The sequence below is a fragment of the Somniosus microcephalus genome, chromosome 19 (assembly GCF_052327205.1).
Source record: "Somniosus microcephalus isolate GS21.2 chromosome 19, FLI_Smic_1.0, whole genome shotgun sequence".
Taxonomy (NCBI): Eukaryota; Metazoa; Chordata; class Chondrichthyes; order Squaliformes; family Somniosidae; genus Somniosus; species Somniosus microcephalus.
The window spans coordinates 60,868,855-60,889,277 of NC_141005.1; the positions used below are offsets into that span (position 1 = coordinate 60,868,855).

Here is a 20,423-nt window from a genome sequence, read left to right on the forward strand (position 1 = left end):
AATCTCAAGGACCGGATGACCTACATCCTAGGGTTTTGAAAGAGGTGGCCATTGGGGATAGTGGACGCATTGGTTGTCATCTTCCAAAATTCTATAGATTCTGGAATGGTTCCTGCAGATTGGAGGATCGCAAATGTAACCCCGCTATTTAAGAAAGGAGGGAGAGAAAACAGGGAACTACAGACCAGTTAGCCTCACATCAGTAGTTGGGAAAATGCTGGAATCTATTATAAAGGATGCAATAACTGGGCACTTAGAAACCAACAGCAAGATTGGGCAGAGTCAACATGGATATATGAAAGGGAAATCCTGTTTGACAAACCTATTGGAGTTCTTTGAGGATGTAACTAGTGGAGTAGACAAAGGGGAACCGGTAGATGTGGTGTATTTGGATTTTCAGAAGGCTTTCGATAAGGTCCCACACAAGATTAGGGCACATGGAATTGGGGGTAATATAATAGCATGGATTGAGAATTGGTTAACAGATAGAAAACAAAGAGTAGGGATAAACAGGTCTTTTTCAGGATGGCAGGCTGTGACTAGTGGGGTAACACAAGGATTGGTGCTTGGGCCCCAGCTAGTCACAATCTATATAAATGATTTGGATGAGGGGACTAAATGTAACATTTCCAAATTTGCTGATGACACAAAGCTAGGTGGCAGTGTCAGTTGAAGAGGATGTGAAGAGGCTTCAAGGGGATCTCGACAGGCTCAGTGAGTGGGCGAGAACATGGCAGATGGATTATAATGTGGATAAATGTGAAGTTATCCACTTTGGTAGAAAAAACAGAAAGGCAGAGTATTTCCTAAATGGTGAAAGATTGGGGAATGCAGATGCTCAAAGGGACCCGGGTGTCCTTGTACATGAGTCATTGAAAGTGAATGTGCAGGTGCAGCAAGCCATTAGGAAGGCAAATGGTATGCTGGGCTTCATTACAAGAGGATTTGAGTACAGGAGTAAAGAAGTTTTACTCCAATTATATAGGGCCTTGGTGAGACCACACCTGGAGTACTGTGTACAATTTTGGTCTCCTTACCTAAGGAAGGATATACTTGCCATAGAGGGAGTGCAACGAAGGTTCACGAGATTGATTCCTGGGATGGCGGGATTGTCATATGAGAAGAGATTGAGTAAACTAGGCCTGTATTCTCTTGAATTCAGAAGAATGAGAGGGGACCTAATTGAAGCATACAAAATTATTACAGGGCTTGATAGGGTGGATGCTGGGAGAATGTTTCCCTTGGCTGGGGGTCTGGAACCAGGGGCCAAAGGCTCAGGATAAAGGGTCGGCCATTCAGGACTGAGATGAGAAGAAATTTCTTCACACACAGGGTGGTGAATCTTTGGAATTCCCTACCCCAGAGGGCTGTGGAGGCTCAGTCATTGGGTATATTCAAAACCGAAGTCGATAGATTTCTGACTAGTAAGGGCATCAAGGGATGTGGCGATAGGGCCGGTGAATAGAGTTGAGGCAGAAGATCAGCCATGATCTCAATGAATGGCGGAGCAGGCTCGACGGGCTGAATGGCCTACTCCTGCTCCTATTTCTTATGTTCTGAAAGCAATCTATAGAAGGGTTTTATGTTTGCTATCCTGGTAACACTATCAATCTTACCTAGCTATCAGGCAAGTGTAGGATACAAAGTGAGGGCTTGTCTGAGGAGAGTAGTCAGAGACACAAAAACAAAAACTGAGCAGGGTAAAAAGACCCAAATGTGCAACACAATTGACCAGGGGTATTTCATTACATCCAAGCCTTGTGATGGAATAGGATGAAAACATATTACATGGCATCAACACAATATTTCATATTCTGCTAATAAATAGGACTGAATGTGTGTTATGTTATTGGACTCTGACATCATTGAGAAGCTCAATCAGAACAAGCGATGAACAATTGGAAACGCAGTACAAGAAATGGATCTGAGTTGGCATTTAGAACCAATCTTCATCAACATTTAGGGCCAGGGGGGAGGGGTGGTGTTAATGGAAGTACAGAATGCACACCCAGAATGTGCAAGGATCAAGTGGAAGCAAAATAATAAAAGTAAAATAATGAAAGCAAATGGTAAGACCCTAGGCAAGACGGAGGGTCAGAGGGATCTGGGTGTGTAAGTACACAGATCCCTGAAGGCGGCGGAACAGGTGGATAAGGTGGTAAAAAAGGCATATGGGATACTTATATTCTATGCCTCGGCTAATGAAGGCAAGAGCAAGGAGGTTATGATGGAGCTGTATAAAACACTGGTTAGGCCACAGCTGGAATACTGTGTGCAGTTCTGGTCGCCACACTACAGGAAGGATGTGATAGCTTTAGAGAGGGTGCAGAGGAGGTTCACCAGGATGTTACCAGGGCTGGAGCGCTTCAGCTATGAAGAGAGACTGGGCAGATTGGGTTTGTTTTCCTTGGAGCAGAGGAGGCTGAGGGGGGACATGATTGAGGTGTACAAAATTATGAGGGGCATAGATAGGATGGATACTAAGGAGCTTTTTCCCTTAGTAGAAGGGTCAATAACTAGGGGGCATAGATTCAAGGTAAAGGGCGGGAGGTTTAGAGGGGATTTGAGAAAGAACTTTTTCACCCAGAGGGTGGTTGGAGTCTGGAACTCACTGCCTGAAAGGGTTGTGGAGGCTGGAACCCTCACAACATTCAAGAAGCATTTGGATGAGCACTTGAAATGCCATAGCATACAAGGCTACGGACCAAATGCTGGAATATGGGATTAGATTAGACAGGGCTTGATGGCCGGCACGGACACGATGGGCCGAAGGGCCTCTATCCGTGCTGTATAACTCTATGACTCTAACAAGGCAACAGTGAGCATCAAGGGTTTGTAGATCCTGAGTGGGTGCTCAACACAATGCGATCCAGGTCTAGTCTACTTGGAGGAAATTGGAGCTATTTATTTAACTTTAGCAAGTGCAGTGACCTGAATTTGTGATGAAGCAAAGTTCTCATTCTGCACTAGGCCAATTCTAGCACACAGCTATCACCCTCTCTCTGTCATATGCACACACAGTTCTTGATGATTCTTGGTTTGATCGAGTCCTACAGTATTAAATTCATCTGTTTCACACTCAGACTGAATGTTGATCAGGATTGCACCTGCATTCGAGCAGCAGCTTTGTTTCGTTGGAATAGGACAGGTGGTGCTGGGTAGTTAAGGCACTGATAAATCACAGCAATGGTGATGTGATTAATCCCAAATACCCACTTTGATTAGAGCAAAGGAACCTTGGATCTTTCGGAAAACCATCACAGAAGTAGGGCATGGTTCAGTTGTTCTGGATTCTTCCAGGAGTTTCTCAGCATTTCAATCGTGAGGAATGTTAGAGTGCTTTGCATTAATTAATTGCCAACGTAATGAATCTAGAGCCAGCAACATATAAAAATCTAACATTTGTGTTTTCAATGCGCTGTGCCATATAATGGCAGGATGCAGGCTTGCAGCCGACAATCTTTTACATTTGAGTTACTGATCTCAGCCGTACTACTGTAGGGAGTCACTGGAGTGAGGACACAGGCACACATTAAGGACCACAGGGAAGAGGAGAGGGGCCAGAACTAATAGTAAGGCTACAAGAGTTGGACTGTATTGAGCAGCGAATTAAAACACCAGGAATACATGCCAACAGTGATTAGTTACAGGGATTTCACAAATCAAGGGTCCTACCAAAACATTAGCCTGTCTTTCAGATGCTGACTAACTCGCTCTATATTTTGAACATTTACTGTTTATATTTCAGATTTCCAGCCATCACAGATTTTGTTTTTATATCTGTTCTTGAATCAAGGCACACTACCTCTATTTCACTCAAATGCGTATCTCCATGTCTCTGCATGGGTGCATCCAATTGCAGAGCCAGTGGGCACCGTAGCATGGGGTCGGTGTTGGTTGGAAATAGCATTACACTGAGCGTGAAATAAGCACCATCTGATTGTTTGAAATTGATTTTAAATGTGAAATGTAGCAGGTTAATAAATGTGTAGCAGGTTAATAAATTTGGATGTGCTGTGGAATTTGCTGCAGTTACAGGTGTAATGCAGCCTCTTCAATGTCAGTCTTTGCTTTTGTATGATCCTATTTGGCATGTAAAAAAACTGATGAAAAATAATCCCATTTAGAGCAGAGAGCAGCACATACCAGCAATCACTGATAACATGCCCATACATTGGGTGACTCAGCCATTTTATATGCTGCAAGCTGATTGAGTAGCCCTGCTTCCATGGTAACAGCAAGTACAACAGCCCATCTGTGTAGGATTCATACCTTCTTAATCTCATCCCAAATGAAATATTCGATGCAACACTAAAAGCAGATTTCTCCAGATTGAAATCCCTCACTCATTACACGGTTGACACCCAGTTCCCTCACACGAAGCCTGTGCGCTATATTGGTGCATATTTCTGTGCGCTCACTTTATTGCCTTCCCAGCACCGCTCTACTGGCACGTCCCTTGCCAACACGTCTCTGAACCTCTGCTAATGCATGAACCTACACCTCAGTGGCAAGCCCCGTCACCAACATTCACCATGTGCCATTCCACGTGTATCTTTGCAACTCTGTCAATGCCTGTCTCTACTTCCTGTACGTCACTCTGCCAATAAATGCATCCCTAACACTTCAGAGATACACACTATCTCTAGTGACCATGTGTCTACAACATCTTCATTTGGAGGGAGAGAAACAGACAATGCATTGTATTTGTGATATAACAAATTTGATCCGTTTTAAGAAATTAATGGAGGAGCCTGCACCCGCGCCCAAGTCCATTCTCCAGTGTCAACCATCACAAGACTTACCCTGGTGAGCTGCTCCAAGAGGCGTTGGTTCTGTTCAGAGAGTTCACGCAAGGCTCCTACTTTCTCTTTGTTTGCCTCGCGTAACTGGACCTGGTGTCTCTCCAACTCATCTTGTAGCTGCTTCAGATCACTCTCCAGCTCAGCAACACGGCCCTCCCACTCTCCCTCACGGTTCTCAAATCGTCTCCGCAACTCGTGCTTCTCCTGTTCCAGATGCTGATGAGAGACAGGAAAACATGTCACCTTTGAGATAAAGGAAACATCAGCTTTCTTTTAAAAAAACAAAGAATTGAAGAATTTATGGAACCAGAAACCTATAAACATTAACAAATCTATTTACCTTAAAACCCTATGTATGAGTTGCATTAGTACACAAGTCTCATCCTGAGAGGATACAAAAATATACACCAGGTATGACTTGTATGCCAGATTAAGGCAACAATGTACAGGATTCAGGTTAGCAAAAAAAGTAAGTTGGGTTGGTCCTTACTCAATGTTGTATCCCACTGTTCATTGATCAGGTAAAAATACATTCCTTTATGGTGTCTTGTTTTGGTGCATGTTCCCTTCCAATATCCATTCTAAAATCTTCAGCCACTTTTTAAACCAGCTACAGTACTTAATTTGCTGGATTCCTTTAAATGCCATCATCAACCTCCCCACACTGGTCACCTGGCCGTAGCACTTGGTGATATCTGTAGAATTTAGAATGATAAGCGATAGCTCACTCAACAACAACTTGCATTTATACAGCACCTTTAATGTAGAAAAGTGTCCCAATGCACTTCACAAAGGAAGAAAGGAACAAACACCCAAGTCTTTACGGGGGAGTTAAGATAGGTCTCTGAAAACTTGGTCAAAGAGATGGGTTTTCTGGTGACTTTAAAAAGTGGGGAGAGAAATCGAGAGGCAGAGAGGTTTAGGGATGGCATTCCAGAGAATAGGGCTATCAGAAAACAGAGGGAAGAGAATGCACAGTAGGTCAGAGGAAACAGGAGACAGTGCAAGGCTGGAGAAAGCTGCAGAACTGAATATACCAGGTCATACGGTCTACATGAAGAATAGGGAAACTGGTAGAGAAGGAGTAGCCCTAGTGATTAAGAATGAAATTATTTCAATGATGAGAGGATATAATGAGAGGTAAGCAGGCAGTAGAGACTTTATGGGTAGAATTAAGAAATAGAAAAGGATTGAAGACTGTAGTGAGAGTTGTGTATAGGCCCCTGGTAGCAGCTGTGATGTGGCAGAATGTATTAATGCAGAGATGAGACGTGCATGTAGTAAAGGCAGTGTGGTTTTAATGGGGGGATTTTGGGATAAGTAGACTAGCTCATGTCAGAAAGGTAGCAAATTTCTTGTGTGTTCAGGACAGTTTTCTGCAACAATATGTCCTAGAACCAACAAGGGGGCAGGCCAAACTAGATTTAATATGGAGAAATGAGCTAGATATTTAGTCAACAGCTGAATGGTGCGTGAACATTAATCTAAAAGCAGCCATAATATGATTGAGTCCAATGTTGTGTTTGAAAGGGAGAAACCCGAAACAACTACCAAGATTCTAGATTAGGTAAGGCTAACTTCAACGAGATGAGACAGAGACTGTCCACAGTAAACTTGGCAAATCTGTTAAATGGATAAAAAGACAGAAGATCAGTGGGAGGTGTTCAAAAAATAATTTAACATGATACAGAACAGTTTATAGTCCTAAGGGGCAAGAGCTCTACCTGCCAAAACAAAACAGCCAGGGAAGACAAAAGAGGTAAGGGACAACATAAAACTAAAAGTAAAAGCATATTAAAATGCAAAAAATTGCACAGATCCTGCCGAATGGGGGAGATACAAAGAACAGCAAGGGTGACAAAACAGATAGTAAGAGCCACAAAAAGGGAGTATGAAAAGAAACTTGCAAGGGCTATCAAAATCAAAACAAAAAACTTTTACAATTATATTAGGAAATGAGGGTGGTAAAGAGCAATAGAGTCAGAGTTATACAGCACGGATAGAGGCCCTTCGGCCCATCGTGTCCGCGCCGGCCATCAAGCCCTGTCTAATCTAATCCCATATTCCAGCATTTGGTCCGTAGCCTTGTATGCTATGGCATTTCAAGTGCTCATCCAAATGCTTCTTGAATGTTGTGAGGGTTCCTGCCTCCACAACCCTTTCAGGCAGTGAGTTCCAGACTCCAACCACCCTCTGGGTGAAAAAGTTCTCTCTCAAATCCCCTCTAAACCTCCCGCCCTTTACCTTGAATCTATGCCCCCTTGTTATTGACCCTTCTACTAAGGGAAAAAGCTCCTTAGTATCCATCCTATCTATGCCCCTCATAATTTTGTACACCTCAATCATGTCCCCCCTCAGCCTCCTCTGCTCCAAGGAAAACAAACCCAATCTGCCCAGTCTCTCTTCATAGCTGAAGCGCTCCAGCCCTGGTAACATCCTGGTGAATCTCCTCTGCACCCTCTTCAAAGCGATCACATCCTTCCTGTAGTGTGGCGACCAGAACTGCACACAGTATTCCAGCTGTGGCCTAACCAGTGTTTTATACAGCTCCATCATAACCTCCTTGCTCTTATATTCTATGCCTCGGCTAATGAAGGCAAGTATCCCATATGCCTTTTTTACCACCTTATCCACCTGTTCCGCCGCCTTCAGGGATCTGTGTACTTGCACACCCAGATCCCACTGACCCTCCGTCTTGCCTAGGGTCTTACCATTCATTGTGTATTCCCTTGCCTTGTTAGTCCCCGCAAAGTGCATCACCTCGCACTTTTCCGGGTTAAATTCCATTTGCCACTGTTCCGCCCATCTGACCAACCCATCTATATCGTCCTGCAGACTGAGACTACCCTCCTCGCTATTTACCACCCTACCAATTTTTGTATCATCCGCGAACTTACTGATCATACCTTTTACATTCATATCCAAGTCATTAATGTAGACCACAAACAGCAAGGGACCCAGCACCGATCCCTGTGGTACCCCACTGGCCACAGGCTTCCAGTCACAAAAACAACCTTCGACCATCACCCTCTGCCTTCTGCCACTAAGCCAGTTTTGTATCCAATGTGCCAGGGCACCCTGGATTCCATGGGCTCTTACCTTCTTGACCAGTCTCCTGTGCGGGACTTTATCGAAGGCCTTACTGAAATCCATGTATACCACATCCACTGCGTTACCCTCATCCACACACCTAGTCACCCCCTCAAAAAATTCAATCAAATTAGTCAGACATGATCTTCCCTTGACAAAGCCATGTTGACTATCCCTGATTAATCCTTGCCTCTCCAAGTGGAGACTAATTTTGTCCCTCAGAACCTTTTCCAATAATTTACCTACCACTGATGTTAGGCTCACTGGCCTGTAGTTCCCCGGTTTTTCCCTACTCCCCTTCTTGAATAATGGCACTACATCAGCGGTTCTCCAGTCCTCTGGCACATCCCCTGTGGCCAGAGAGGTTCTGAATATATGTGTTAGAGCCCCCGCAATCTCTTCCTTTGCCTCACACAGCAGCCTGGGATACATTTCGTCCGGGCCTGGGGATTTATCCATTTTTAGGCCTGCTAAAACCGCCAATACCTCCTCCCTCTTGATGTTAATATGTTCGAGCATATCGCAGTCCCCCCGCCCTATTTCTATGTCTACATCGTCCTTCTCCATAGTGAAAACAGATGCAAAAAATTCATTTAGAACCCCTCCTACATCTTCCGGCTCCACACACAGATTGCCACTTTTGTCCCTAATGGGCCCTATTTTTTCCCTAGTTATCCTCTTACCCTTAATATACTTATAAAACATCTTAGGATTTTCCTTTATTTTGCTCGCCAGTGTTATTTCATGGCCCCTCCTTGATCTCCTAATTTCTATTTTTAAGTATCCCCCTGCACTTTTTGTACTCCCCTAGGGCTTCCTCCGTCTTTAGCCTTTTGTATCTGCCAAAAGCCCTCCTTTTTTTCCTAATCCATTCTCGTATATCCCCTGACATCCAAGGTTCCCTGTGGTTTTTGGAACCACCCTTGACCTTTACGGGAACATGTTGCTATTGTATGATCTCAATCTCCCTTCTGAAAGCCTCCCATTGCTCCGATGCAGATTTTCCTACAAGTAGCTGATCCCAGTCCATTTTGGCCAGATCCTGCCTTATCCCATTAAAATTGGCCTTCCCCCAATTTAGAACCTTTATTTCCGGCCCATCCCTGTCCTTTTCCATGACCACCTTAAATCTCACCATATTATGGTCACTGTCACCAAAGTGCTCACCTACTAGCACTTCTTCCACTTGGCCAGCCACATTCCCTAGAATTAGGTCCAGTACCGCCCCCTCTCTTGTAGGACTTTCTACATGCTGGCTCAAAAAGCTCTCCTGGATGCACTTTAAGAATTCTACACCCTCTGAGCCTTTCACACTCTGACTATCCCAGTTAATATTGGGGAAGTTGAAATCCCCCATTATTATTACCCTATTATTTGCACATTTCTCTGAGATTTGCCTACATATCTGTTCCTCTATCTCCCCCTGACTGTTTGGAGGCCTATAGTACACTCCCAGCAAAGTGCTTGCCCCCTTTTTGTTTTTAAGCTCCACCCATATGGCCTCATTAGAGGAACCTGCTAATATATCATCCCTCCTTACTGCAGTAATTGACTCCTTAATTAATATTGCGACACCCCCTCCTCTTATACCTCCCCCTCTGTCTCGCCTGAAGATTCTGTACCTCGGAATATTGAGCTGCCAGTCTTGCCCCTCCCTCAACCATGTCTCCGTGATAGCAACAATATCATACTCCCATGTGTTTATCAACACCTTCAGTTCATCCACCTTATTTGCAAGACTCCTTGCATTAAAATAGATGCCATCCAGCCTTGCCTTTATATATTTGCCCTGTCTACCAAGCTGACTGGTTTTTTTCTCTATAATTGGCAGCACATCACCCCCTATTTCAGCTCCCCTCTGTATCCCATCCCCCTGCCAAGTTAGTTTAAACCCCCCCCAAACAGTGCTAGCAAACCTCCCCGCAAGGATATTTGTCCCGCTCTGGTTCAGGTGCAACCCGTCCGACTTGTACAAGTCCCACCTTTCCCAGAAGCAGGCCCAGTGATCCAGGAAACTAAAACCCTCCCTCCTGCACCAACTCTTTAGCCACGCATTCATCTGTTCTATCCTCCTATTCCCATACTCACTAGCACGTGGCACTGGGAGTAATCCAGAGATTACAACCTTTGAGGTCCTGCTCTTTAATCTGCTACCTAGCTCCCTAAATTCTTGATGCAGGACCTCATCCCCCTTCCTACCTATGTCGTTGGTCCCAATGTGGACCACGACCTCTGCCTGCTCACCCTCCCCCTTAAGAGTGCCCTGCAGCCGCTCAGTGACATCCATGACCCTGGCCCCAGGGAGGCAACAAACCATCCTGGAGTCACGTTTGCGGCCACAGAAACGCCTATCTGTTCCCCTTACGATAGAATCCCCTACCACTATTGCTCTCCCACTCTTTTTCCTCCCTTTCTGAGCAGCAGAAGCATCCCTGGTGCCAGGAAGTTGGCTGCTGCTGCTTTCCCCTGGTGAGTCATCCCCCTCAACAGTATTCAACTTGGTATACCTGTTTGAAAGGGGGATGACCGCAGGGGTCCCCTGCACTTCCTGCCTGCCTCTGTTGCTCCGCCTGATGGTCACCCAATTCCTTTCTGCCTGTGCAGCCCTACCCTGCGGCGTGAACAACTCGCTAAACGTGCTATCCACGACCCTCTCAGCATCGCGCATGCTCCAAAACTCATCCACCCGCAGCTCGAGCGCCGCAATGCGGTCTACAAGTAGCTGCAGCTGGATGCATTTCTTGTGGGCCCCTTAACAACTGATAATGGTGATAATTGACAATGACAATGAGGAACTGGCTGACATGTTGAATAATTACTTTGCATCAGTATTTACAGTAGAGGAAGAGGATAGTATGCCGGACATCCCAAGGAAGCTAATTCTGAATCAGGGACGGGGACTTACCATAATTAACATATGCAAATTAACAGTAATGAAGAAAATAATGGCACTAAAGAGTGACAAATCCCCAGGACCAGATGGTTTTCAAGGAAGTAGATAAGCACATTGCAGATGCCCCAACTATAATCTTCCAAAGTTTTCTCAATTCAGGAGCCGTTCCTTTAGATTGGAAAATTGCACATCACTCCGCTATTTAAGAAAGGGGAGAGAGGGAAACCAAGAAATTATAGACCAGTTAGCCTAACACCTGTTGTCGGGAAATTCTAGCGTCTATAATTAAGGATAGAGTGACTGAAAACCGTGAAAATGTTCAGCTGATCAGAGAGAGCCAGCATGGATTTGTAAAGGGTAGGTCATGCCTGATGAACCTGATTGAATTTTTTGAAGAGGTGACTAAAGTCGTGGACAGGGGAATGTCTATGGATATTATATTATTTAGATGGACTTCCAGAAGACATTCGATAAAGTCCCTCATTAAAGACTGTTAGTTAAAGTTGAAGCTCATGGAATCGAGGGCAAATTACTGACCTGGTTTGGAGATTGGCTGAACGACAGGAGACAGAGAGTAGGGATAATGGGCAGGTACTCAAATTGGCAGGATGTGACTAGTGGTGTCCCACAGGGATCTGTGTTGGGGCCTCAACTATTAATTGTATGTATTAACGACTTAGATGATGGGATAGAGAGCCACATATCCAAGTTTGCCAATGACTCAAAGATAGGTAGCATTGTAAGCAGTGTAGATGGAAACATAAAATTATAAAGAGATATTAATAGATTAAGTGAATGGGAAAAAACTGGCAAATGGATTTCAAATTAGGCAAGTGTGAGGTCATCCATTTTGGACCAAAAAGGGATAGATCAGAGTATTTTCTAAAATGGTGAAAAGCTAGAAGCAGTGGAGGTCCAGAGAGAGACAGGGGTGCATGTACATAAATCATTAAAATATCATGGACAGGTACAAAAAAAATCAAAAAGGCTAATGGAATGCTGGCCTTTTTATCTAGAGGACGAGAATACAAGGGGATAGAAGTCATGCTACAGCTATACAAAGCCCTGGTTAGACCACACCTGGAGTACTGAGCGCACTTCTGGGCACCACACCGTAGGAAGGATATATTGGCCTTGGAGGGAGTGCAGCATAGAAATAGCCTAAAATAGCATAGCCTAAAAATTAGAGCCAGGCCTTTCAGGAGTGAAGTTAGGAAATACTTCTACACGCAAAGGGTGGTAGAAGTTTGGAACTCTCTTCCACAAACTGCAGTTAATGCTGGGTCAGTTGTTAGTTTTAAATCTGAGATTGATAGTTTTTTGTTAACCAAAGGTATTGAGGGATATGGGGCAAAGGCAGGTATATGGAGTTAGGTCACAGATCAGCCATGATCTCATTGAATAGTGGAACAGGCTCGAGGAACTAAATGGCCTACTCCTGTTCCTACAGAATCATAGAGAGTTATAGAATAGTACAGCACAGAAGGAGGCCATTCAGCCCATTGAGACAGGGTATGTAGCTGGAGAGGGCCAAGGTCATGGAGGGATTGGTTGAGAACATGGAACATAAATTTAATGTGTTCCTGCTAGTGTAGGCCAGCGAGAATAGGGGTGATGGACAAATGGGGCATAGTGTGGGGCAGTGTACGGGTGGCAAAGATTTGGACAAGTTGGAGTTTGTGAGATGGAGATGGTGGGATGCCAGTGAGTACAGCAGTGGAGAAATCAAATTCAGATTTTGGTGGTGGGCCAGAGGCAGGCATGTTGTGAAGGTTGATGTAAGCAGCTTTGGTGATGGGTAGGATATGGGGTTTGAAACCCAACCCTGGAGTCAAACAGAACAGAGATTTGACACATTCTAGCTGAGCCTGAGTGAGCAGTCCAGGAGGGGGTTGGAGCCAGTGGCAAGGGAGCTGAGTTTTTCCCCCAGAGGCAGAAAACAATGGCCATGGTTTGCTCAATATTAAATGAGAGGAAATTCTGGCTCATTTATGACTTAAACGAGGCACTCTGACACCACAGCGATGGTCATAGGAAGTAACTGAGAGTTACAACTAACATCTTACCTAGGGTTGGGATAGGTAGGAGTGGTGCCATGGGAGGGCACTTCCACAAAACTGGACAACAAAGGAGGTGAAGAAGAAGAATGGTGTAGACAACCTCTACACCAGCATCAAGGACAAGCAGAGATAATGTACCATAGTAACAGAGGACATAACTGGTGACTTTGACCAGGGCGGTCTCGGTACGATGAGCAGTGTCGAAAATGGGCTGGAGGGATTGAACGGAGTTTTGGGAAAGGTGGGAACTGAGCTGGGAAGCAATGACATGTTCATGGTGTTGGAGAGGAAATGGAGGTTAGCGGTGAATTGATAAATGGAGAGGCTAAATGGGTCAAGGGTGGTCTTTTTGAGAAGGAGGGGGTAACAGTAATTTTGAAAGAGAGAAATAAATAATGCACTGCTAACAATGTGAGCAAGTACAAATGCTAGGAAGGGTAACTGAGTGATGCGAAGTTAGGTGGGGTGGCGATCAAAGTGGATCCTGTAGGAGAGAAGAGAGAAATGGGGAAGGGGACAGGATTGGGGTACGTGGTGAGGTGCAGGGGAGGAAGAGAGGAGGAAAGTGATAGCAGAGCCACCTGCATGGATGGTCTTGACCTTGCAGATAAAGAAGTCCATGAGCTCCTCACATGGTGTTAGAGCAGAGGGTGGGGGAATTGGGGGAAGGGTGCTTATGCTGGTTTGTCAGAGAAAAGGAGTTGTGCATTGTTCTTAGCCTCTAAGATGATCCTGGAATTGGAGAATTTGGCTGTGGAGAGGGAGACTTGGTAATGCTTGATGGGATTAAACCACATTTAGCAGTGGATGGCAGGGCCGGTTCTGCATCAAGTATGCTGAATTCTGTGATGTTTACACTTTAAGGATTAACGATGGGAGCTGTACCAGTGGGTCCTATTGGGATGGGAGACAGCGAATGACTTGGTTGGGACATGGGCATAGAAGTGGCATTGATATTCTGATGAATAGAGGGCCAGAGAGGGAGTTGGAATAAAAACAGAAAATGCTGGCAATACTCAGCAGGTCAGGCAGCATATGTGGAGATCGAGTGCTCAGAGATGGTAAGGCCACGTGAGATGTCAAGGTTACGGAGGTAGATAGAGACATTTACATGAATGGTGGAGTTAAATGAGGGCGGGATGGCACAGAAGTCAGTGAAGAGGGGCAAGGTGTAGGTTGAAAGCATCGAGGATAAGTTATTGCTCATGCAAAGGCTCAAAGAGATGAGATCTCGGTGAGGTTTTTATGAATAACAGGGGATCCAAACGTGCTCACAGACATATTTCAGTCACACGGTAGGAGCTGGATGTAGTTAACCTGGGGTATTCTTGGATCTTTGTAAAACATTTCTTGCTAATTGACAAGCAGTGGCTAATATCACAGATCTCTACACAGCCCAGGTTTTAAGCATTATTCTGCCCTTGCAGCGCGTTCCTATGCAGAGCTAGACAGGTAGCTAACAACTTGATATCTTCCCATAAAAATCACAAGGCTTGACTTTTCTTGTAAACTTTACTGATTCTTATTGTGAAACTGAAATACAATACAGAAATGGAAGCACACATTAGTACACAAGCACATAACTGATATGCATACACAAATTTAGGTAAGCCTGAGCAACACAGTACATTTGGCATGTAACTTACCAAAACACGTGGAAACACAGCTTACTGTGAATATACATTTAGCAAACTGAAAGACATTCTCTTACATTCACTTTAAAGTAGCCCTGCATCAAAATACAGCTACAAGTTAACCAGCTAGACACAGAGCGAGCACTTCACGGTTGGCTGTGCAGGTTTGCTTACAGAGAAAGGTTATAAACTAAACATTTTCTGCAAAATATAGTGTACACTAATCATCTATAATATTCTCAAGTACTTACAGACAAATAGTGTCCAAGGCCGGAGCGTAACAAGAAAATAACTGCCAGACCATGTGTCGAGCTGCAGGTCTGTGCTATACAATAGTTTACTTTACTGTGCTTTACTGCACTTTACTGCGCTTGCTAGGTACCAAATATCCACTAGGTGGCGGCACACAATGGAAATCGACCCAAATTACTCAAACCCCTGAATTAACTGGAAAACTAACATAAATTCCTAAAGGAAGGCAGCACACATATGCTGCAACAGATGACTTAAGTGTAACATATCATTTAGTATGCACACATGGTATGCACACATGGTATAATAGATTATAAACCAAGTATAATAATAAATAATTGTTTGAAAATACAATACAGTATACTGTTGAATTTTCAAGCACAAGAAAGGCCACCATTTACTGACATCATATTACAAAGACCCAGAAGGAGAACAAACAAAACATGTGGCAAAGTCCAGGGGAATGTGAGAATCGAGCATGCCAAGGAGCACCTTGCAGCATGGCACCCACACACTGCAGATAGCCTTTCTCTCCATCCCTAAATCCCACCAGTCGATCTCTCTCTCACACATTCCTAGATCTCATTTTTGAGTGGAATGAAAAACATTTAGAGCCATGACTGAGTTGCAAAAATGAAACACTTCATCTGACCAAATCCATTCCATTTTTAAAAATTCTATCATCCAAATCCCAGTTTGGGGATTTCCACTATAGCAGCCAGACAGGGAATGAGGGCAAGTAGTTCATGCCATGACATTATGTGCCTGGAGCTCTGTTTATAATATAGAGCTGTATGAAATTGCTCTAAGCACCTCATTCAGCACGCCCTCCCGTCCTAAACAGGAGGTCATAGCCTTTAATGCACAGCTGGAGAGTGATGTTGGACACAATTGCAATTGGAAGCCACTTGCTACTGTATTTTGTTAACTAGTTATCACATCCAGGGTAGAACAGTGGACACTTTATAGGGTTGCCAACAATCAGGTAATTCCACTATTGAATAAAGATTCTCCTACCTCCCCCTCCTTCTCTGCCCTGTGACACTAAAGCTGACAGAACCGCACTTGAAATCAGCCAAAATGGACAAATAAAGATATTGGCAAAACAAGATTCTGAACAGATCACAAAGATGGCCTAAACCCATTTTATACCTAACATACAAATGCATAAAATGAGGAAGAAGATTCCTGTTTATTATGCAGGGTGAGGGTTACCCAATGTGTAGCTAAACGACGTTCTCCATTCAGCAGCAAAACGATTACATGGTGTGTAGCTGTACGGAGTTGTGTCACTTGTTCACCTAGGTCAGGATTTATAAGGTCGCTTTGCAGTAGCTTTATTTTCTTTGCCATCCCCAAGAGTGGAATTTTCTCCCTGCTCCCTGTCACCACATCACATCTCCCACACAAATCTGCACTGTTTTATAAATGGATGTCGGTTCCAATCTCCGACATTAACAGCTGTAATGTCAGCCACACTAGTATGGCTGGAATACAAACAGCAAAGAGAGCAAAAAAATCATTGCTTTCATTTCAGGTAAGTAAAGATTTAATTTCAACAACTTGTAAACCAAATTAGGTTTACCTTGTCATTTGTGCTGCAGCAGAGCTCCAAATGCCAGGAATAGCAGGAATGGGCTGAGTGACCTACTTCACCTTTAACTTCCGCCCCTTTTACTAAAAGCAGTACTGTGGAGGAAGGAGGGTATTGGCCCAGAATTTGCGGCCGGGATGACTGCGAACTGGCAGCATTCGCCATCATTCCGCTTTTGAAACTGACCACAACTTCGGGATTTGGCGCATGCGGAAATCCCAAAGTTGCGGTCAGTCACTGACAACTCTGACACAGGCTGCGCTGTGCCCCCACCCATCCCAGAGCCGGCAATCTGTGTAATCAGCCAAATCATTGAAACGAACGAAAACGTCGGCTCTTCCGCAGCAAGTACGCTGTTAAATTACCCACTAAATTAGACCCAAAGGGGTTCGGTGTAACTGGGGTTTTGACAGCGTTATTACTGCTAAACAAATGGTAAAGGCCTGGGAAACCAATTTAAATTTTGCCCAGTGTGAAATTTGTCCATTTTAATTAAACTTAAAATTTTTATGAAACTTCAAAAAAAAGTTTAATTTTTTTTTAAAGTTTGTCCCTCTCTATTTCAGGTTTGCCTTTTCCCCATGCGAGAGCCCAAATCTTTGTTTTGCTCTTTCTAACATTTTTAAAAGTTAGAATTTTAAGAGCTTACTCACTTCCCTGTTCGCTGTGAGAATTCTGCGCTTTGATTAGCTGCTTAGACAGCCTATTGACGTCACAGCAGTTTGAACAAGGGGATCCCCACTAACGTCCGTTAATTTGAATTGAAGGTCGGAAAACCCAAAGTTCTCGACACAAGGATCGCAATATCCTTGGGCGAAGCATACTTCGGGGCCAATAGCGAACGCCTTCACTTCACTGCTGACCGCAAGTTCCAGGCCATCATTTGTTTGTCCATAATGGTTATTTTGTTGCGGACTAAATGAAATTAGCTGGATTAAATTATCAATTAACTATAAAAGGCATCCAATGAATAAAAGAGCTGAAATTTTATCAGGGCTGGGGACTTGAGGAATTAAAATGACAGAAATGGGAGGGAAATGCTGGAAGATCAGGCTATGCATTAAAACAGTTTTATTTTAAAAAATTAGCAAACAGTAAAAATGAATTTAATATAGACTTAAATCCATAATTTTTTTTTTTTTTTTTTATAATTGAAAACCCCAATAAAAAGCTAGAGCCCGTGATGCAGGATACCATCAATACGCATAATAATGGGAATGAAAATGACGTAAATGGAACAGTGGCAATTTGGTGATCATCAAACTTGGGCTTTGAAAGTCTAAAAATGATAGAAGGAAAGTACGATAGGAGTGCCATTGTTTTGAGGTCTAGAAAAGGAGTAGGAGATGATGTTAGTTTGAATACCATCAGTATGCAAGGAAGAGAAAGAATGTGCAAAATTCCATCTTTATAACTTAGGAACAGCAAGGAAAGCTCAAAGCAGCAATGATCATGTAGAAATATTAATAATAGAAATTAGAAAGATCACTTTACAGTGTCTAAACAAGCCTATTAGGATTAGTTTACCATCTGATTATAGATTAATCTGATCATTATCACCATCAATACAAAGTTACTCCTTGTAACTATCTGTATCATCGTCACTGCCTTGGTAATTTATTCATTGCTTGTTTGCTTAGGTGGGTGGATGTTTAGTAAGGGCCCAAGAAAAGGTTAGAACATTGAATAATGGAAAGAAAATTCTTCAATTTCATAACATTACACAGCAACATGAACCCTAACTACCCTCACAGTGTGGGTCCTACAGCACTCTGCCAGTACATGGGAACATGAACCCAAACCATTCTCAGTGTGGGTCCTACAGCACTCTGCCAGTACATGGGATCATGAATCTAATCCATCCTCACAGTGCTGTGTCCTACATCACTGTCAATAGACAAGAACACTAATCCAAACTATCACATTTTGTGTGATCTTGTAGCATTCTGTTATCGGAAGCGCCAGTCTAAACTACAATCACAGTGGTGGGTCGCAAAGCACTCTGTCATCAGACAGGTACATTAACCCAAACCACCCTCACAGTGCAGTCTGCCATACAACGGGATCATCAACCCAAATTACACTTACAAGGTCTCATAGCACCAATATGGGACAGAGCTACACTTTGCAGCCTTGACCAAAGAGATATATTTTTCTAAACTTAGAAACAATTTAATCATTAGGTTATTCTTAGCATACTTTGCTTTCCAAAGAACATAATCATCTGCGAGAGATGTGATTGAACCTCGCAAGTCCTAGTTACTATGGCAGCTGCTGCCTTCCCCCATTCCAAATAAGCAGGGCTCGAGACCATAGATCCAGCAATGAAGAGGGGCAACAATACCATGAGAAACTATACAATGCCCCCATTGATATTGATGCTCTCCATGCTGGTACAATCGAATGGGACACAATCTAATGAATCATTCCCAACATCCTTTCAGTTAATTATGTCGACAAATTATTTTACTGTAGAAGGTTACAAAAAAATTGGAAACCATTTGTTACATTCCTGAATCCTCTGCAGGTAATCAAATATAATAACCTTTGTTCGCCCAATAAGATAGGTGACAATGCAATTATTCTCCATTTAGGATTACTTTAGTTACAGCCTGTTTGAGAAGGCCCAATTTAACACCCATGCCGAGGCCAACGAAAAGGTATTTTCTATTCCTTGGAAAGTTTCCCATAGATTGGTCATGATTGATTTTCTCTTTTTTTTATATAAATGTTTTGCATGTGTGATAGTATAACATCTGAAGTAGGACAGACACATCTCAAAACTTTTATACGTACATGGAAAGATACTGTTGATACAAACAGCTTTCATTTATGGTGTTATTTCTCCTTGGATTGATACATGATACTTCGAAGCCTCAATCTTGCAAAGTGTATCATGATGCAATGTAACTGTCCACAGTGCTGGCCCTGAGATCCTACAGACAATACACAAGCAGAGGGTACCGAGACCCCTATGAGATGACTTTTGGATATGCAAAACCAATTAGTACAGTAAGGTACTGGGAGATTCTGAGCTACTAAGACCTTTATGGCAGGGACATGACACATTGAGAATATCATAGAAAGAATGGTATGCGCTCTTCTCCCATTCTCTACTCTTCCACAGCTCAGTGGTCGCACTTTCGCCTTTGCGTCAGTAGGTAGTGGGTTCAAACCCCATTCTAAAAAATTAAACACTTAATCTAGGCTAACATTCCAGTACAGTACTGAGAGTGCTATTGTGTTGGGGGTGCTGTCTTCAGAATGATACATTAGACCGAGGCCCCATTTTCCCTTTCACGTGGGCATAAAAGATCCCGTAGCACTATTCAAAGATGAGCAGAGGAGAGCTTCCAGTGTACTGGCTAACATTTATCCTTCAACCAACATCACTAAAACAGATTGTCTGGTCATCTATCGCATTGCTGTTTGTGGGGCTTTGCTGTGCACAAATTGGCTGCCACATTTGCCTACATTACAACAGGGACTACACTTCTAAAGTACTTTGTGGAAAGGTGCTATATAAATGCAAGTGCTTACTTTTTTTTTACACCAGCAAGTGGTTTTAGAGCATATTACAACAAAATGCCTTATCTGACACTGAGCCAATACAAAGATAGTTTATTTTTGCCACCATCTCACTTACCTATAAATTCTGTATTATCTATGCTTTGTTTTCTGTGCTGTGGGGAGACTTTTTTCCCTTAGTGATTCCATAAGGTCATATAGGGATTTCTGACTAGGATATTCTAAAGTTTAAACTATTGTCACAGAACTCAGGAAATTAATCTTTTAATTTACATAATTATAAAACCTCTGCTGTATCAATATGTTGCTATCGCCCTATCTCTACAACCTTCTCCACATATATCCTCGTATTTTCTCCAATAATATATATCCTTCATTGTCTCTACTGGTGGCAATGTCCAGCAATAGATCACAATCTTGGAAGTAACCCATATTATTGACAGGTTTCTCTGATTAGCACAGAAACAATACAACATAATCCTCCTAAAGTCTGTGTTAGAGAGGATTTATTTTACTTCTACCGTAACCTTTTCCCTACGTCTAAATCACACTGTAGACCAAGAGTAC

At 43.2% G+C, this 20,423-nt stretch overlaps 1 protein-coding gene and 1 long non-coding RNA gene across 2 annotated transcripts in view; one reads left to right on the plus strand and one right to left on the minus strand.

Moving 5' to 3' along the window:
• Window positions 1-20,423, plus strand: part of LOC147104517 (uncharacterized) — a 111,867-nt gene that overhangs the window by 81,675 nt on the left and 9,769 nt on the right. The gene's annotated exons all lie outside the window — the stretch shown is intronic.
• Window positions 1-20,423, minus strand: part of LOC147104518 (BICD family-like cargo adapter 1) — a 103,430-nt gene that overhangs the window by 77,962 nt on the left and 5,045 nt on the right. The window contains exon 2 of the mRNA XM_085961878.1: window positions 4,806-5,021. Within this exon, the coding sequence (XP_085818004.1) occupies window positions 4,806-5,021 (216 nt within the window). The remainder of the gene's footprint in view (window positions 1-4,805; window positions 5,022-20,423) is intronic.